The sequence below is a fragment of the Natrix helvetica genome, assembly GCF_964273705.1.
Source record: "Natrix helvetica genome assembly, chromosome: 3".
In the NCBI taxonomy this organism is placed as follows: Eukaryota; Metazoa; Chordata; class Lepidosauria; order Squamata; family Natricidae; genus Natrix; species Natrix helvetica.
In genome coordinates this window covers 44,751,409-44,770,196 of record NC_138549.1, presented here as the reverse complement: position 1 = coordinate 44,770,196, position 18,788 = coordinate 44,751,409, and the positions used below count along the sequence as shown (strand labels likewise).

The 18,788-nt window shown below is 35.9% G+C and overlaps 1 protein-coding gene across 1 annotated transcript in view; it reads right to left on the bottom strand.

Annotated features, from left to right (window-relative positions):
* Positions 1-2,325: 2,325 nt before the first annotated feature.
* Positions 2,326-18,788, bottom strand: part of CLCN4 (chloride voltage-gated channel 4) — a 37,665-nt gene continuing 21,202 nt past the window's right edge. The window contains exons 8-12 of the mRNA XM_081948742.1: positions 16,773-17,318; positions 13,260-13,446; positions 10,853-11,245; positions 7,896-8,112; positions 2,326-3,529 (exon numbers count right to left, since the gene is read on the bottom strand). Of these exons, the coding sequence (XP_081804868.1) occupies positions 3,439-3,529; positions 7,896-8,112; positions 10,853-11,245; positions 13,260-13,446; positions 16,773-17,318 (1,434 nt within the window). The 3' untranslated portion in view covers positions 2,326-3,438. The remainder of the gene's footprint in view (positions 3,530-7,895; positions 8,113-10,852; positions 11,246-13,259; positions 13,447-16,772; positions 17,319-18,788) is intronic.

The window sequence follows — 18,788 nt, the reverse complement described above, 5'->3', positions numbered from 1 at the left end:
ACCTCTCCCCTTCGGCCAACTCATCCTACACCACCCCTTCCTATTTTCATAGAGGGGAACAATATTTTGAGGTGAAAGAAATTTTGGAGTCTCGAAAACAGAAGGGGAGGATCCAGTACTTGATTGCATGGAAACATTTCCCTGCTTCCCAATCCAAATGGTTTGATGGCCACCACATTCGAGCTGACAAACTCCTTTATGGTTTCCACAAGAAATATCCCAACAAACCTAAAATGTCAGATCTCAATTGAATACTTAAAATTCTCTTTTCTTTTCTTTTAGGGCTAACGCTTTGTGAGGGGGGCCCAAATGTCAACTGCTCATGTTCGCTTTCTTTGAAGCTTGCTAGTAATTGCTGTAACCAGGGGGGAAGGAACATCTGGGAAGGGAAGCATGCTGGAGGTGTGAAAGAATGCTATGGGAAATTGGAGAGTATTCCAAAAACTTATAATGTACATTTTGAATTTATACTGGCTATTGCTTACTCTGAATCTACATGAGAAAACTGAAAAGTTTTGCACATTTCAATTACTAACATGCTCATTATGGTTTAAATATCCAGACTGAAGTTGCACAGCAAGTGATACTAATGCAAAGATAGAAAAAAAATCTGCTTCCTAATACAATTTTAAAACAGTGAATTTCTTCCTGTTTAAACACATATCCCAAATGTAATTTCCCTCCTTCCCCACATATGTAACAACAGTGCAACAGTGTAACAGAATAGCCATTGCCAATCTGATGAAATTCAAATGTTTTGAACTTTCATCTTCCTGCCACTCATCTGAACATGAATAATAAATGTCTATTTTTTCAAAAGCTAGAACACAAATTCTGCATTAAGGTACACTCTGGAAGGTAGCAAGTATGAAATTTAGATATTATAAATGAATTGTCAAATACAAGGAACTCAATAGATCTTTGTATTTTTGTTTCTTCTGGTTTGTATCTTGATATGTAGTACACAAATTGTGGGATTTGCAATTTTATTATAATGTTTAACCTACTTTAAAATTTACATTTTAATAAAAGAGCAGTTTCAACAGTTAATGTATATTAAATCAGGATAGAGCTACATGAAGTACAGTTTTTTTGATGATGTTCATTTACCAAAACTTTTTTATTCATTTAGTGAATGTATGTAAGTTCAATCCACACATATAAATGAGAAATAAGAAATTTCAACAAACCCATTATTCAAGGTTGGAATTTAGAATATATTTTATCAAGCTGGGCTTTTCTTCTTCAGAAATAACAAGAAACAGAAAGACAACTGCTTTTGATCATTTTTCAGCATATATTAAACAAAAAAAGCAATGGGTTGCTCATAAGTTATAGGCTAATAGTTAAACATAAGAATGTATATAACTAAAATATAGAACATATTTTCCATACCTATTTGGATGTTGAAAACTATCATACTCTTTTTATATATCAGAACTATGTCGATTATAACACTGAACTTCCCTCTGAATACCTTTCAAAATGTAATATTTATCAGATCAATCTCTCATATTTCCACTCTGTTCCATATGTTGTGCAGATTAATTTGTTAAATGTATAAAAACTATATTTGGATGTCAAAAAGAAAAGAATTTAAAAACAGTTTCTAAAAATGGTTCCATTGTGGCTTGGTTATGCAGACCCACATAAAGCGACATTTTGTCTCCAAGCACACACTCAAATTCACACACTTTATCACAGAAGAGCCATTTCTTTGTAGTAAAAGGTAGGGATGGTTAATAACTTTTGGAAAGTTGGATAATTTTTATTATTTTCCTAATGTTATTATTCTATTATTTTCTGTCACTTGAAGTAGTAGAAAACCACATTTTAATGAAATATAATAGATATTCTCTGGTGTTCTATAAAGGTAAGCCTCCTCTATCAATTCTGGAAAAAAATCCTGTCAATTATTAGAATTATTGTTATTCCCAGTCTCTAAAATTGGGTTACAATCAGCTAAATACACTTTGTTTCATGTGTCCAGACAGTGATATATTGGTGAATCTTAAAACCAATACCATGTTGTCATAAGTAGCTTAATGGCAAGTCTTTTTTCGCCCAGGCATTAAAAACCATGGGTTCTTCAATTGGGTAATCTTTTGGCAAAATATTGAACATGCTCCCAGAGGACGTAGGTTTCATGTATACATCAGTCAATACATTTATCACCAAACCACATATTATAGAATATGTGCTAATGTTAGTGGGGTTACAAGCTGGGAAACCATCTTGATGTTTCCTGGAGCCCATTTAAACATACTTCTTCCAGGAACCAGTAATAAATGACCATCCCAAAAATCACATGCCTGAGACATGTAATATGAAGATTATCTATAGCAGATATTTTATTTACCATATTCATGTCATATTTCAAACTCGATTATACTTTTTTTAACCATAAAAAATTAGTTAAACTAATTCTAAGATGGTTTATAAAATATTTCATACTGTAAAATCTATTTGTGACATAAAATAAATATACAACAATTCCACAAAGAATGAATACATTAAAATAAAATAAAAACCCTGAGTGTTAATATGGTTTTTTTTCTCTAGGGAAAAAACAACAATTGGGGTTTTTTTGTCTAGGAATACTGAAGCTTATTGTTTAAAATACTTTTTAACAAAAATTTGTGGCCTGAATTGCAATTTAATGTCAGTTATCCTGGAAAATATATAAACTTATGTGCTCTACCTGACATCATGCTTGTGTACGGGAACACAGTAAAAAGAAAATTTCATCATAAAAAAAGAAAGAATTTGCAGATTATTTCATCCTATTACAAGTGAACAGAATAACTCAGTCTAAACAATAGTACTAAAAGTTAACTGAAGTACTTTTTACTTCTACGATATCTATGAACTTCTGCAAAAATAGTAAAAGCAAGAACATTCTTCACAAAAGTATGCAAGTTTAGAAAATAACCTAATTTGAGAACCCAAATAGAAATGTAAGGAATATGAAATAGGGCATGTGCAATGAAAACATTTGGCATTCTTGATTATATTGTAGGCATACATATGTTTGCTGTTTTAAATATCTTTTATCAAGATGATATGGCTTCTCTCTGCTCCCAAATTTTTGTTAAGATGATTTTTCTGTCCTCATCAAATCATGAGGAAAATGCATTTATATTAATGGGATATGGTAGGCAGGACAAGGCAAAAAATGTGCCATGATAAGGACTGTATTTATGACAAGAGAAACATGTTCCCAGGAAAAATAGCCCATAGCTAAATTGAATTTTCAAATACCTTTACCAACATAACTCAAATGTTCAGTTTGTTATAATTTTCCCTGGATTCTACCCTTAACAAAGTTCTATTAATTTAAATTTTATTTTAACAAAAAATGAAGAGCTTATTCAAACTCCTTTCAATCAGTTCAGTAGGAATCTTTTCTTTAAGATGTGGGCCTCTGCTGGGAACAGCCTAATTAAACATGATGGATTCAGGATCTTGATTTGCCATTTGAGCCATGTGCCTTAACACGTCCTTTTTGGTGATAATGCCCAGGAGCCTCCTAGAGAAGAAGGGAAGAAACAAAATTGCGATTAATCATTAACCTGTCTTGTTAATTTTTCAAATTCTGCTACAGGCAAAACTTAAACACAAAACAGTCAGTTTCAAAAAGACACCCTGATCCTCCCTTCTTTAAAAATCAAGAAATGATGTGGGTTTTTTTTTTAAAGAATGATTTACATTTACAAACTGAAAAAAATTCATCACAATGCATTGCTTTTATGAATACAGAGTTTTCATTATATTTTTCTCAGCCTATGGCAAGGGGATAAAGATGCCATAGTCTATCCAGCTGCATTCCTCAATGCACTTAGTCAAGACTATTTCTTGAGCAGGCTCAAACTTGTCCAACTTGATATCATCTCTCTGAAAACATTTCAGAAACTGTTGGGATCCTCCAGGCCAAAGCAGAAGAAATTCAGTGCAGGGTATAAAGAGATCGATACATCAAAGCATTGCAAAAACCTTGAAGCAGAGGATCTTGAACTATGACCTGAATGCCAATGCATCACATTTAAAGAAAGCTTCCTGCAAAACCACTGAATTATATGCCCCCCCCTTCTCTTGCAGGCATGCTATTATGCAAAAGTGTGGAAGCTCTCAAATATCTGTTCATTCCATCTATTGTGAGTTTTTATTAATTATTTTAGAGGAGGGTTGCTATAGCTGTTAAGAAAACTGAAAAACAATGGTAAAAAAATATTAATAAAATTACCATATTTTTCGGAGTATAAGACACATTTCCCCCCCCCCCTAAAAGTGGGTGAAAATTTGGATGCGTCTTATACACCACCCTTTGGCCTCTGCCTCCCAGCAATTTACCTCCTTGCAGCAAATGGGGAAAATGGGGCTTGCAGAGGGGGCAATAGGCTATGGCAATCCCTGCAGCATGGAACAGCTGATCATCGGGAGGCCCGTGTTGAAACTGAAAGTGAAAGTGAAATGGTCTGTTGGCTGTTTGCTGCAAGGAGGTAAGTCAATAACTATAAATGCCTATAGAATGTTCAAATTATTAGATTTATTTTTTAAAGACTGCTTTATTATTGTTCTAGACAACAAAATGAAGAAGCTTTTTAAAATAAATGCTTGATCTGAAGAGGCTCAGTGCTATTGTATCTTCTTTTAAATAGCAGAGAATAGCGTATACTTCCAGAAAGCCACACCAATTTTAACAGCATCTGTACAAGTATAGTCTGAAATGTAATGCCACAAACAGCGTATACCATCTGTACTGTTTGCAGTTTGTTGCAAGGAGGCAAATTGCTGGAAGGCAGAGGCAGATTTTTCCCCCTTGTTTTCCTCCCAAAAAGCTAGGTGAGTCTTATACTTTGGAGCATCTTACACTCCCAAAAATATGGTAATAGTCAAGCTAATATTAACTGTATGTAATACAGACTTATTAACTTACCCTGATAACAAAACCCTTTGAATAATCAATGCTAATTATAACACTCCAATGCCTCAAATAATTGACCCTACTGTTTTAAACATTCTAAACACTATACACGCTTAAATAATTAGGTGTGAAGGGCAATTTTTCATTCCTTTTCATTTCTCAAAGGATTGGGAAAACAGAAAAAGAGGATAGATATGCTATTATCACAGTCCCAAAGATGTGTAAGAGCAATGCAATGTCTGAATAATTTTTCTATTTTAAAAATATCACACTATGTCCTTTACATAGTACTAAATACTGTAAAATATGTGAATCATTTCAAAGACATATTTCTATTTACAATTATTTTAGTGCAGTTATGAAACATTGGTGTTCCGTTAAAAATCTGTCTGATGAAGAGTATTTCGTTCTTGTGGAGTTCTTGCATATATTTTTATTAAATATATGCAATTATAGTTTGTTAGATAATATCTTGAAGTAAAAAGTTTCAGAAAGCAAAGAATACTTTAAATCGTATATCTTGAAATCTTTCTTATAAGTCTCTTTCTACCTTGAACTTTAGCCATAATCTGATATCACTTTCACAAAACCAGATTTTACTGAGTTTTTATCTTCAAAACCCAGGATTCTGTATATCCAATGTTCAAAAAAAAATAAGTTACATATAATACTGACTGATCTAAAACCATAGTTTCTTTTTACCAATATTTTACCTGCTTTAAAAAAAAACCTGCCTAGTATGCAAAGAGTTTATCAAAATGACATAATTAGTGAACTCATGTGCTTTCCTGATTTTACCAGAATTGAATTACATTGAGATTAGCATTGGGCAAAAACAACGAAGTTGGTTTGACCAACAAATTGACTTTTATTGACTCCAAATGGCTCAATTTTTCCCATCCAGCTAGTTGTGCAAATAAATACAGGTATTCCTCAGCTTACGACCACAATTGAGCCCAAAATGTATGTTGCTAAGTGAATCACATTTGTTAAGTGAATCACTGCAATTGTTAAATTTGTAACACAGTTGTTAAATGAATCTAGATGAATTTCCCCATTGATCATGTGACCCTGGGACGCTGCAACCATCATAAATATAAACCAGTTGCCAAGTATCTGAATGTAAATCACATGACCATGGGGATGCTGCAGCGGTCATAAGTGTGAAAAATGGTCATAAGTCACTAAATGAACTGTTGTAAGTCAAGGACTAGCAGTAGGCTTTCTGTCTTCTCTACACTTGGATACTGCTCTGTTTGCAGCATTTTTTCATTAATTTAAGTTGAATTAAATTACACTTATGAATACTCCCTCTCTGACAGTTTTCATATTATCAGAGTAGTGATGGGATGTCTGCTAAAACAAAGCAAGGTTATGGCATACACTTAAAAGGAGACCATGAAGCCTGTAATTGTGGAGTCTGTCTGGCAAGAAACAAAGAATGCTTATTCACAGGGAATATGCACCTTTAATGCTTGTAACAATTCTGGGTGGTTAGAAAGATGATAAAAGTAACAAAGAGTTAGGCATCTTGCAGACCTCAGCTAGAAGTTAGGAAAAGGGATGCCCTGGAGCAAATAGAATTTGTATTAGATAACTCCTGGAGCATTCATTAGCCAAGGCTTAGGAATAAGGATGGCTAGAGATCAATAGAATAATTGTTAGATCATTACTAACATGTTTATTAGATGATATTTCTTACATATACCGCCTTATCCCACTTTCTGCTTTAGTGAAAATATATAATGTTTTTTTAATTCCATTGTTTGAGGTTCCTTGGCATTTTGGCCAGGACTCCTTTTCTTGGAGCACTTCAAGAAAAGGAAACAAAACCTGCATTTTGTGTCTGGTGTTCTTCATTGGCCTCAGCACCAGGCTCAGACCAGAATTAGGGATAATAGTATAAGATAATACATCGTCATTAATTTAAGTGAAATTGAATTGTACTGATATGGAAAATATCAGTGGGACAGGTTCCTAACTTTTGCTCCTTATAAGTATTAGTGTATGAATGTTGCTTATCAAAAACAGAATCTGTCTACTTTCAGCCAATGAGGAAGTTGAAAAAGCACTGAATATTCCTCTAGCCTTGCAAATGTTCTTTATAGCTTCAGAAGGCGTTCACTATTTCCAGCACTGCAACTTGCTTTCTCTCATGGCTCCAGAATGTTTGAGCTTTTGAGGGACATATTCTATATTCAAGGCTTTGTTTCATTCAATTTAGCTTCTGCCTCTTATATTTTTTCATTCCTTACCTTCTTATAGGCTTATAAATCCCATGGACTTTCAGTTTGTAAAAAAATAAACTTCCATTAGTTAATTCCTTTAATGTGTCATTCATGCAGGGATTTCCATAAGTGTTTGAGGCACATTTAGTCTGGATAAAAGCTAAAACGTTAGCAAAACTTTTGCAAACAATTACATTCAGCTGGCATTTCTCCCTAGCAGCAATATATAAGGTTTTTTTTTCCATAGATTAAAAATAATACATATTTAGCAGTAGCTTGACCTAAATATGAAGCTTAATTACATACATGTATTATAAATTCTGCTCTAAGTCAAAAAGAGCAAAAATAAGATACAGTATATTGCTCTGAGCTAGAGGGTAAGTCTTTGCTAGCTAAATGAATTATAAAAAGCATTAATAGCTACAAATTCAGGAATTATTTATTTTATTTCAATGGGATCTTTTCTTTAAGTTCTTGTTTTAGTACTGTTATTGAAAAATTATCAAGGTGCTTCAAATGCACCCTTCTTTTATTTCAGGTTAGTTTTAACTTATTTTTCAAAAGTTGTGTCGTTATTTTTTTATAAACTCAAACATGAATCCCTTGTAATCCAACCCAACTTGTTTTCCAGGTCTAACATTACATGTATCTGGAGAGGATTGGAATTATTTCTTCCAGAAAATAACCCTCCCCTTCAACAGAAATATCATATTTTTTAAAACAAAAATAATTTATATACTTACCCACTGCGTGTAACAAGACACTGCCTGAGTCCAAGTTTTCGGAAAATGTCTACCACTGTTTCCATTGGTGTGTGGTCCGTGACAGTGAAGGGGCTCAGATTCAAAATACGCCGCAGCTTCAGCATATGAGGGCTATTGGCAGGGACCTCTGGAGGATCTTCAGTAAAATATACAATTGAATTGCTTACTACGCCATCCTGATGCTGCCTTGCATTTTCTGTATGAAAAAAATCAGACAAATAAGAACTATTGCACATCCATCTCAGGAGAGAAATAGTTACTGTTTCTGGATGATTCTTTAATGGTTCTTGCACAGGGGTGTCCAAACTTGGGAACTTTAAGACTTGTGGACTTCAACTCCCAGAATTCCCCAGCATAGCTGGCTGGGGAATTCTGGGAATTGAAGTCCACAAGTCTTAAAGTTCCCAAGTTTGGACACCCCTGTTCTTGCAAGTTCAGAATGATTATTAAGTACAGCTGTATAGCAGTGCCAGCACACTAATGCTGATGCCAGATTTATCCTAGCTTCTTTTTTAGGGATAATCTTGATATGCAGTGGTGGGTTGCAGGCGATACGCCCCGGTACAGTACTGCCTGGAGCACCAGATACCATTCCGGCTCCAGAGGGCTCACCTGCCCGCCCCAAGTTCCTTACTGGTCTTTTAAGTCTTTGGCGCTTCCCTGCACGTGCACGGCATGTACAGTGCCTGTGCAATGCTCCGCTGAGCAGCTGGAGCGTCACGGAGGCTCGCAGAGTTGCTAAGATGCATGAAGTAGATTGCTACATTTCTGCTTTCACTGGTCACAAACCAAGCTACTTACCTTAAGGCTACAGAGAGAAAATATTTCAGAGCAAGCAAGATATTCACCTATATAAGATGTTAAAAACCCATTCAAGAATCTCTAGCTTCTCCTGGGCTTCTGCAGTTGCCTCTATAGCTGTTGCACAAGCCCAAGAACAGTGCATTCTGCTTAAAGTGTCAAATGAAATTCTGAATAATCGTAACCCTTTGAAACTGGATCACTGCAGTGTTGTAGTTTCATTGCGACATTGTCATTTAATAGGACTTTTCTGCTACACACAATATGATAGCAGATACAAGGGGCTCCTCAAAGGTTTCTTCAACTCAATAAATAAAAATGTATTCATTTATTTAAAAGATTTATATGGCCACTCCAATTCCATCCTGATGCTCACAACAACAAAAAGCACAACTGAACAAACATAAAACCAGGACAACGAACCAAGGCAGCAGAATACTCCTAGCCCAAATTCACATGTGCTGTGTTCAACTTTCATCTTGTCCCAGTGATTGGCAGAAGAGCCAGGTTTACACAACCTTCCTGAACCTAAGTGACTAGGGATCCTCCAGTTCTTGAGGGAAGGTTCACCTGCTAGGTATCACCAGAGGACGCTGTTCAGTAGAAAGGACTTGGAGCATACCTCTAATCGTTTTAACTGAAAAATGTAGAGTCCATGCACACCAACATTTATCTTTAACCCTGTCTAGGGTTATTTTTTTCTTATCTTCTGGGAAAGGTATGCAAAACGGTATCTTGTAGGGTTACTGAAGGGACTTAAACTGGAGTCTCACAATCCTTCTTTCACACAATTCAACTGTTGGTTCACAAACGATTGCTTTCCAGACACAGACAAACCTTTTAAAAGTAATACTTGTATCTACTGGACAATCCAGTAGATTAAATAAAGGAACAAAGTTTTGTGGAAGAGCAAAATATTGTTGATAGCTTTTGGATAAAACAACAAACTAATTGGTTTGAACATAGAAGGCAATTTGAGTTTAGGAAGGATTATGGCAAAGGATTATGAAGTCTAATAGTAGCATATATAACATGAAACCATACTGTGGCTTGTTGTTGGCTTAGCACTGTGATTATTGAATAGAATTAAGTGTCAACTTCTTGAAGCGGTTGCCAATGGGTAAACTTAATCAGCTTAAACTTTATTTTAGGAAAGTGCCCATTTGACTTTTAAATTAGACTCTTCATTAAGCTCAGTATTGACATATATCTTTCAGCTAATTGAAGCATATATTATTATTATGTTTGCCCTTTTCTCTCTAATGTGTGCATACAGTAATATCACAGCACAATTACTGCTGAATAATACATCCATTTCCCTTTCCTTTTCTTTGATTTTTCAGTGTGTAGAAGTGCTAAAACCTCCAGAACAATAATAGGCTTTCTAAAAATGTCTTCTGTTCAAAAACAAAGGTTAACTAACACTAATAATATTTCCTCTTGCTTGAAGTTAATTTTCAGAAGAGATTTTTAGTGCAAGTTCCTCTCTCTCTCCCTTTGAACTATTTTCCATCAATCATGGAGCTGAAACCAACTCTTAACTTCTAGCAACAGAACCTTGTCAGTTTCTAACACATTGGCATTGTACTGTATTATGTCTCACTTAAAATCATCTTTTAACAGCCATGAAATGAAAATTACCAAATCCCAAGATGCATTATCCTCCAATCAGCTTTCAAGCCTACTTGTAATTGATTACATTTCATATACATTATTAACATTTGCCCTGTCTTCTTAGGGTAAACATGCCTAGTTTTGTAATAGCAGGTCTCATCACCTTCCTCTAGGCATCAATTTACTATAGTTCTGCTTTAACTTTGAAAATAATAAGAAAAAGAAGACAGAAAAGTTGTATAGACATTCAATCTATTTATGAGTATAATTGTTAATATATATTGCAAGACTTCTTTTGTTACAAAAAGTAACAAGAAAGAAGCTTTCTGTTATTCTTAAAAGAATCAAAATTTTCTAAAGACTAATTTGGAAAGGGAAAATTAAATGCATAGATGTGAGAGGACATGACATTGGGATCGTTTAAGTTTAGAGTACTATCGCACACAGTTAATTTCTTACCTAACTTTCTTCTAGGCCACCCATAAAACAAATCACCTCTATGTGAAACAGATGCAACTCACTTATTGCAAGAATCAAGTCCCGTCTCTGTGCAAAGCCAATAAGACGCTCTTTAGAAACCACCACTGGAAAGCCATTGTAGTCTGTTTCCTTGATTAATGTCTCCACATCTTCCACAGTCATGCTGTCTTGAGTCAAGACAGAAAGAGGAGGTTCTCCACGCCTGGGCCTCATAACATCAGTAGCCAGTGTTCTGTGGGTAAATTCATCTTTTACATCCAGAAATGGATAGCCATTCAAATGGATATGTGCCTCGTAGATCCCTTCTTTGCCAAAAGCATCAGCAACCCACTTGCTAGTAACAGCTGCAGCCATAAGAGGCACAATATACTCCAGTCCTCCTGTTAATTCAAACATGATCACAACAAGCGATACTGTCATTCTGGTAACTCCACCTGTCAAGAGAAAGAAATTGCTGGGTAGGATTGTCATAGAAGATGCCACTCTGATTTTTTGCAACCTGACATGCGTTTTCATAAGTGGAATCAACTATAAAATGTTAACATTTTTCCATAAACCAAAACACGAAGGCAGCTCTGCAGTTGTACTGTATGGTATCCAGAGGGATCATTCATTGAATTAGTATACAGCCTTAGTTTTCTTCATTCCCAAATGGATACGGTGCCTTCATTCCAAGGAATCTTTAGGTATAATACAGTGGTGGGTTTCCATTTTTTTTACTACCAGTTGACTCATGCGCGTGCACAAGTAAATTGGCAGTAAGTAAACTGCAAAATTTAGGGGTGTAAACAGATACCATGCTACAGTGGGGCAAAAAAGTATTTAGTCAACCACCAATTGTGCAAGTTCTCCCACTTAAAAAGATGAGAGAGGCCTGTAATTGGCATCATAGGTAGACCTCAACTGTGAGAGACAAAATGTAAAAAAAAAAGACCAAACAATCACATTGGCTGATTTGGAAATAATTTATTTGCAAATTATGGTGGAAAATAAGTATTTGGTCACCTACAAACAAGCAAGATTTCTGGCTCTCACAGACCTGTACCTTCTTCTTTAGGAGGCTCCTCTGTCCTGCACTCATTACCTGTATCAATGGCACCCGTTCGAACTTGTCATCAGTATAAAAGACACCTGTCCACAACCTCAAACAGTCACACTCCAAACTCCACTATGGTGAAGACCAAAGAGCTGTCAAAGGACACCAGAAACAAAATTGTAGACCTGCACCAGGCTGGGAAGACTGAACCTGCAATAGGCAAGCAGCTTGGTGTGAACAAATCAATTGTGGGAGCAATAATTAGATAATGGAAGACATACAAGACCACTGATAATCTCCCTCGATCTGGGGCTCCACGCAAGATCTCACCCCGTGGGCTCAAAATGATCCCAAGAATGGTGAGCAAAAATCCCAGGATCACACGGGGGGACCTAGTGAATGACCTGCAGAGAGCTGGGACCAACGTAACAAAGGCTACCATCAGTAACACACTACGCCGCCAGGGACTCAGATCCTGCAGTGCCAGACGTGTCCCCCTGCTTAAGTCAGTCCATGTCCGGGCCCATCTGAAGTTTGCTAGAGAGCATTTGAATGATCCAGAAGAGGATTGGGAGAATGTCATATGGTCAGATGAAACCAAAATAGAACTGTTTGGTAGAAACACAACTCGTCGTGTTTGGAGGAGAGAGAATGCTGAGTTGCATCCAAAGAACACCATACCTACTGTGAAGCACGGGGGTGGCAACATCATGCTTTGGGGCTGTTTTTCTGCAAAGGGACTAGGACGACTGATCCGTGTACAGGACAGAATGAATGGGGCCATGTATTGTGAGATTTTGAGTGCAAACCTCCTTCCATCAGCAAGGGCATTGAAGATGAAACGTGGCTGGGTCTTTTAACATGACAATGATTCCAAACATACTGCCCGGGCAATGAAGGAGTGGCTTCGTAAGAAGGTCCTGGAGTGGCCTAGCCAGTCTCCAGATCTCAACCCCATAGAAAACCTTTGGAGGGAGTTGAAAGTCCGTGTTGCCCAGCGACAGCCCCAAAACATCACTGCTTTAGAGGAGATCTGCATGGAGGAATGGGCCAACATACCAGCAACAGTGTGTGCCAACCTTGTGAAGACTTACAGAAAACGTTTGACCTCTGTCATTGCCAACAAAGGATATATAACGAAATATTGAGATAAACTTTTGATACTGACCAAATACTTATTTTCCACCATAATTTGCAAATAAATTATTTCCAAATCAGCCAATGTGATTGTTTGGTCTTTTTTTTTTACATTTTGTCTCTCACAGTTGAGGTCTACCTATGATGCCAATTACAGGCCTCTCTCATCTTTTTAAGTGGGAGAACTTGCACAATTGGTGGTTGACTAAATACTTTTTTGCCCCACTGTATATCATACAGAACAGCAATTAAAACAAAATAATAATACATGATACCTAAGCATGCAGCAGCTCCCACCATTGCGTATAGTCCTGGAGTAACACAATCAGCTCCTGGTCTACACCAGTTTTTGAAGATGATCCAGTCGTGATGATAGTAGGCCAACTGTTCCACACCAATTCCAACAATTCTACCAGCTATTGCTCCTACAGCCATGCTGGGTATAAAGAGACCTGAAGGAATCTCAAATAACATAAAGTGAAGTTAAAACCAAATTATCACAAGCACAACTTAATCCAAATAGTCCTCGACTTACAACAGTTCTTTTAGTGACTGATCAAAGTTACAACAGCACTGAAAACAGTGACTTATGACCACTGCAGCATCCCCATAGTCACAGGAACAAAATTCAGATGTTTGGCAACTGGTTCATATTTATGACGGCTGCAGTGTCCTGGGGTCATCCTCTTTTGTGACCTTCTGATGAGCTAAGTCAATGGGGAAACTAGGTTCACTTAATAACTGTGTTATTAACTTAACAACTGCAATGATTCACTTAACAACTGTGGCAAGAAAGGTCATAAAATGGGGCAAAACTCACTCAAAAAATGTCTCATGTAACAACATAAATTTTGGGCTAAATTGTGATCATAAGTCAAGAACTATACCTGTAGTACATATGGTAAAGATTATTTCAAAGTTTACTTTAAATATATTATATTTCTTAAATTTAATAAATTATTTCAGTGGCAACTGAAGTCTTTCTACTAAATGTTCTTGTTTCTTATTATTTCAGAGAACTCCATTATTTTTGTTCACTGCAAAGACTTGTCACCTTGAATTTCTTAACACCTTGGCTGTTTTCCAAGATTGTTATCAATTCTGTCTTTCACAGCAACTAATCAAGCAAGAGTAGAGGAGACAACATATGAAGGAATCATAGCATGAAAAAATAAAGTTTTAATTACCGCTATGATTCTCCCCATCAGTGGTATTGGTAAAGAAATAAATTCCAAATTGTTTTTGCACAATATTTTCTTAGAATCAATGTCAAGCAAGTTCTAATGGCCCCGCAGAGGTTATTTTTCTTCCTTACTTGCTATTAAAAGTGAGCAAAGAGGGGTACTAACATTTTGCCATAGATGTGGGAAGCCATTAGTCAAAAATTATTTGAAATCTCCAATAATTTTCTGATTTTTTTTATCTTAACTGCATTCCATAATTCATACTATCAATCATGTACTTGACATCATCAAGGTGGTGCTTCTTTGTTACATCACAATGCATACTTTGTTATTTTGATGAACACTGGATGATTGTGGATGCCAGTGTGATTGCAGATGAATTTAGCATCAAATACTCAGTCTCAGTAACAACCTATTTAAACTGCTTAGAGCTAGCAAATGGTCCAGCATTTCAAATAATCTGATAATAGCTACATTGTTATACTTGCCCTACAAATTTATGGAATTTATGGGTAACATTTTTTTTGGAAAATAAAATAATGGCAAAAATAAAAAACCCTAAAATAAGTAATAATAAATCATACTAAAAAGCAATTACTATATAGTCAATGTACTATCAACAATACTGTCTGTATGATATCAAATTCTGCTAAACATGGACTCTGAAGGCATCATTTAGTATAAAATAAAATGATGATTAACCTGTCATTTAATGTTGCTTAGCAGAGCAAAATGACAGCAAGAACTGCTCAGTGAAGATAGGGATTTATGTTCACGTAGGAACAATTCTAAGAAATTTACATAATTTAAAACATTTGTACAATAATCAAGATCACTTAGTAGTGTGTGTGTGTGTTTGTGTACATACAAACACACACACACACACACACACATATTATATATATATAATGTTTGTGTGTGTTGTATTTGTACTGATAAATAAATAAAGGGAGACTAGTATAGATCTATTTCGACCTAATTAGCTCTCATCAGCTAGCCATACCCTTACTGGGATTTGAACCCGGGCTGTATTATATCTTAGGCAGGAGTCTTAGCCACTAAGAAACAGGCTGTCCTCCTTATCAGTTGAGCCAGGGAAATAGGTATGTATTTGTGTTACAACCCCTGGTATGCCTAAATATGGGAGGAAGGTCACTACTCCTTCTTTCTAAAAAGGCAACATTAAAAATAAAAATATGGTTTTCTACCTGCATGGTCTTCTGTGATAAACCGAAGGACAGAAAGAGGGAGTAGTGAACTTCCTCCCATATTTAGGCATACCAGGGGTTGTAACACACACACACACACACACACACACACACACAGAGACAGACAGACACACCCACACCCACACACACCCACACACACCCACACACACACACCCACACACATATATATATATATATATATATAATTTGTTTTCGTAGATATATATGTGTGTGTGTGTGTGTGTGTTACAACCCCTGGTATGCCCAAATATGGGAGGGAGCTCACTACTCCCCCTTTCTGTCCTTTGGCTCATTACAGAGGACCATCCAGGCAGAACAAATATAAAAAGGCAACATTAAAAATAAAAATATAATTTTATATAATATATATATAGCATTTGTGCTGACAAATAAATAAAGGGAGACTAGTATAGATCAAGCTATTTAGCTCTCATCAGCTATCCATACCCTTCAGTGGGATTCGAACCTGGGCTGTTATATTAGCCTCTAAGCCACAAGCTCTCCTCCCTTATCAGCTGAGCCGAGGAAATGATTAAGTGTATGTCAAAGCACCCGGTATGCCCAATATATGGGAGGGAGCATACTGCTTCCCTTTTGCCTTTCAGTTCCACCCTATTTGGGCACACTGGGTGCTTTGACATAACATTTTATATGTATGTATGTATGTATGTATGTATGTATGTATGTATGTATGTATGTATGCCTGTAAATGGAATAAATTAAAAAAGATATAGTGGATTCAAAACTTCATATAAATAATTACAGTACAACAATGGGAAAAAGGATAAATACTTCATATTATAATTTAAGGGGAAATTGCTACAAAATGTTTTATAAATAGTATATAACTCTTTCAATTATTACCAAAATAGACAAACTATACAAGAAATTTGAGAAATGCCATAACAAAGAAGAGACATTTTATCATATATGGTGATGTACAAAATTTCAAAAGTACTATAAATATATCAAAATATTCAAGAATTCTTTAAAAGCTGAACTGAAACTATAAACATTTTATGTGTTATAAAATATTATTTTTAGTGCAATCTTCCCCTTAGTTTTAGTTGGTTAAGTAAAAGAAGGAGCTCTGATGGCACCATGGTTAGAATGCAGTATTGCAGGCTAACTCTGCCCATGGCCAGGAGTTCAATCGAGGTTGACTAAGCCTTCCATCCTTCCAAGGTCAGTAAAATGAGGACCTAGATTATTGGGACAATATGCTGACATTGTAAACTATCCAGAGAGTGTTGTAAAGCACTATGGAACGGTATATGAATCTAAGTGCTATTGCTATATTGGTATATTTGTTTCAGTGTATCAGATCTTAGGTGACCTCCACATTTCTTAAACTATGCTTGATTTTCCAACTTACCTTCATGCCAAAAGTGAATATGGTAATGATGATTTTAAAAACCAGAGCCAGAGCTAGCTGCCACATAGCCATGTATACTCCTGTACCAGCTGGTCGGTCAGGAATATCATCCACAGGTCTAGTCATGTTGGGATCGTTTATGTAGTCACAGAGTTGCGATGACTCCAAGGCTCCACAGTCATTGAAAAGTTCAGAGATGAGCTCACTGGTGCTCCTTCGTGTGTAAGGATTTGGATAGGCAATAATAGCAGTTATGGCAGTGACTGCAATGACCTCTAAGACTGGATACTTTCCAAGCCTGGTAGTTTTACGCCTCCTGCACCATGCAATGTTGCATCGAATAAAAAGCGTTCCCCACAATCCTCCAAAAACTCCAAGCAATATAAAGGGGAAAAGTTCAGCCATGTACCAAGGGGTGTGATATTCCACATAAAAGAGGACCAGGCGGCTGTTTCCAAATGGATTGATGGATCTCAGGGTAAAGGCTGCAACAAGTGCAGCAAAGAAAGATCTCCAGAGTGTCTTCAAGGGAAAATAATAACTCACCTAGGATAAAATAGAATCCATCAACAATTATCTCCAATTCTTTCAAAGGGTTTCCTTTGCAGATACTTGTGGAAGTGATACATTATTGTGCATTGATAAAGATGCAGTCCAAGGATAGGATTGTAGAAGGTTAAAAGTGATGAAAGATTACACTATTTTTGAATATATTATTAGAATTACACAAGCACACGGCAGAGATAGAATAAACAAACAAACAAACAAATAAATAAATAAATAAGCAAGCAAGCAAGCTACTTTCACATTTTCAGGTGATACTAGGATCCCATAACCACTGCTATTAAAGTACCAAAGAATTCTACAGGTGCATAATATCCATTTTGGTGAAAAAAAGAGAATCTAGGGGAAAGTTTCATCGTATACTTACATTTCATCATATTATTTTATATAATCGTTTATGTCTCCCAGTTTTTATTAGTAGCCATGTTCAATTCAATCAATTTATTAGTCTTAGACCAGAGACCAGAACAAATAAAAATGCTCAGTAAATATACAATTAAAAACTGCACTCTTTTAAGGCCTACCTGGAAAGGATCACCTTGTCATCTGCATAGAGCAGCTTCGATCCCTTATTTTTGGGAGGCTGGTAATTTGGTTTGTTTAGCCATTTCACCATGTTGTTTATATAGAAGTTGAAAAGCAGGAGGACCAAAATGCACCCCTGTTTAACCCTCTTTTGAGTTTTAATGGTAGCCACATAAAAATTGGTTTGATACAACTGTGAAATTGATATGTACTTTTCATAGGAAGGTAATCTTGCCATATGGTTCATGGATTGCAAAAGAGAATTGCCTTTTCACTTGCTAGTTATTTTAAAGAATAAATTGAGGGGAAGTGCATTTGTATCACTTTTAATAAAATGACTGAATATTAAATGAGGCATATGACAAATTGTTGCCTTTTCATGATACTAAATATCTATTGTTAAGCCATTTTTACCTAGCAGTACAGTGGTTCGTACCATCCCCATCAATTTATAATATGATATTTTGCTGTTATCTTCTAAAAAGGATGTATGTGTGATAAATTATTCTTTCTTAACAACATTGTTGCTATGCTACCGGTTTTTACAATATCAAGGCTAGATGTTTTCCATGCATCTTAAGGCATTTCAGTTTGTTCTTTATATACCCATGTAAATGACTTAATCCTCCAGGCCAGCCAACAGCAAGGAAGCTTCTGGATTAATGGTATATCGTCTCACCAAGAAGGGGCTCAGAGAAATACAAAATATTACAATTGAGGAATAAAATAGTTCTCATTTAGCTACTGCCTTGTATAGCAACAGTTCACAAACACAATGGTAATGAAAAAGCATTTATGATTTTCACAGATGAAAGGAAAGGAAAGCTGAAGTAAGAACATACAGTAAGAACAGTTCACTTAGTGACTGCTTCACTTAATAACTAAGTTGCTGGACCCATTGTGGTCACTAAAATAAAATTGAAGATA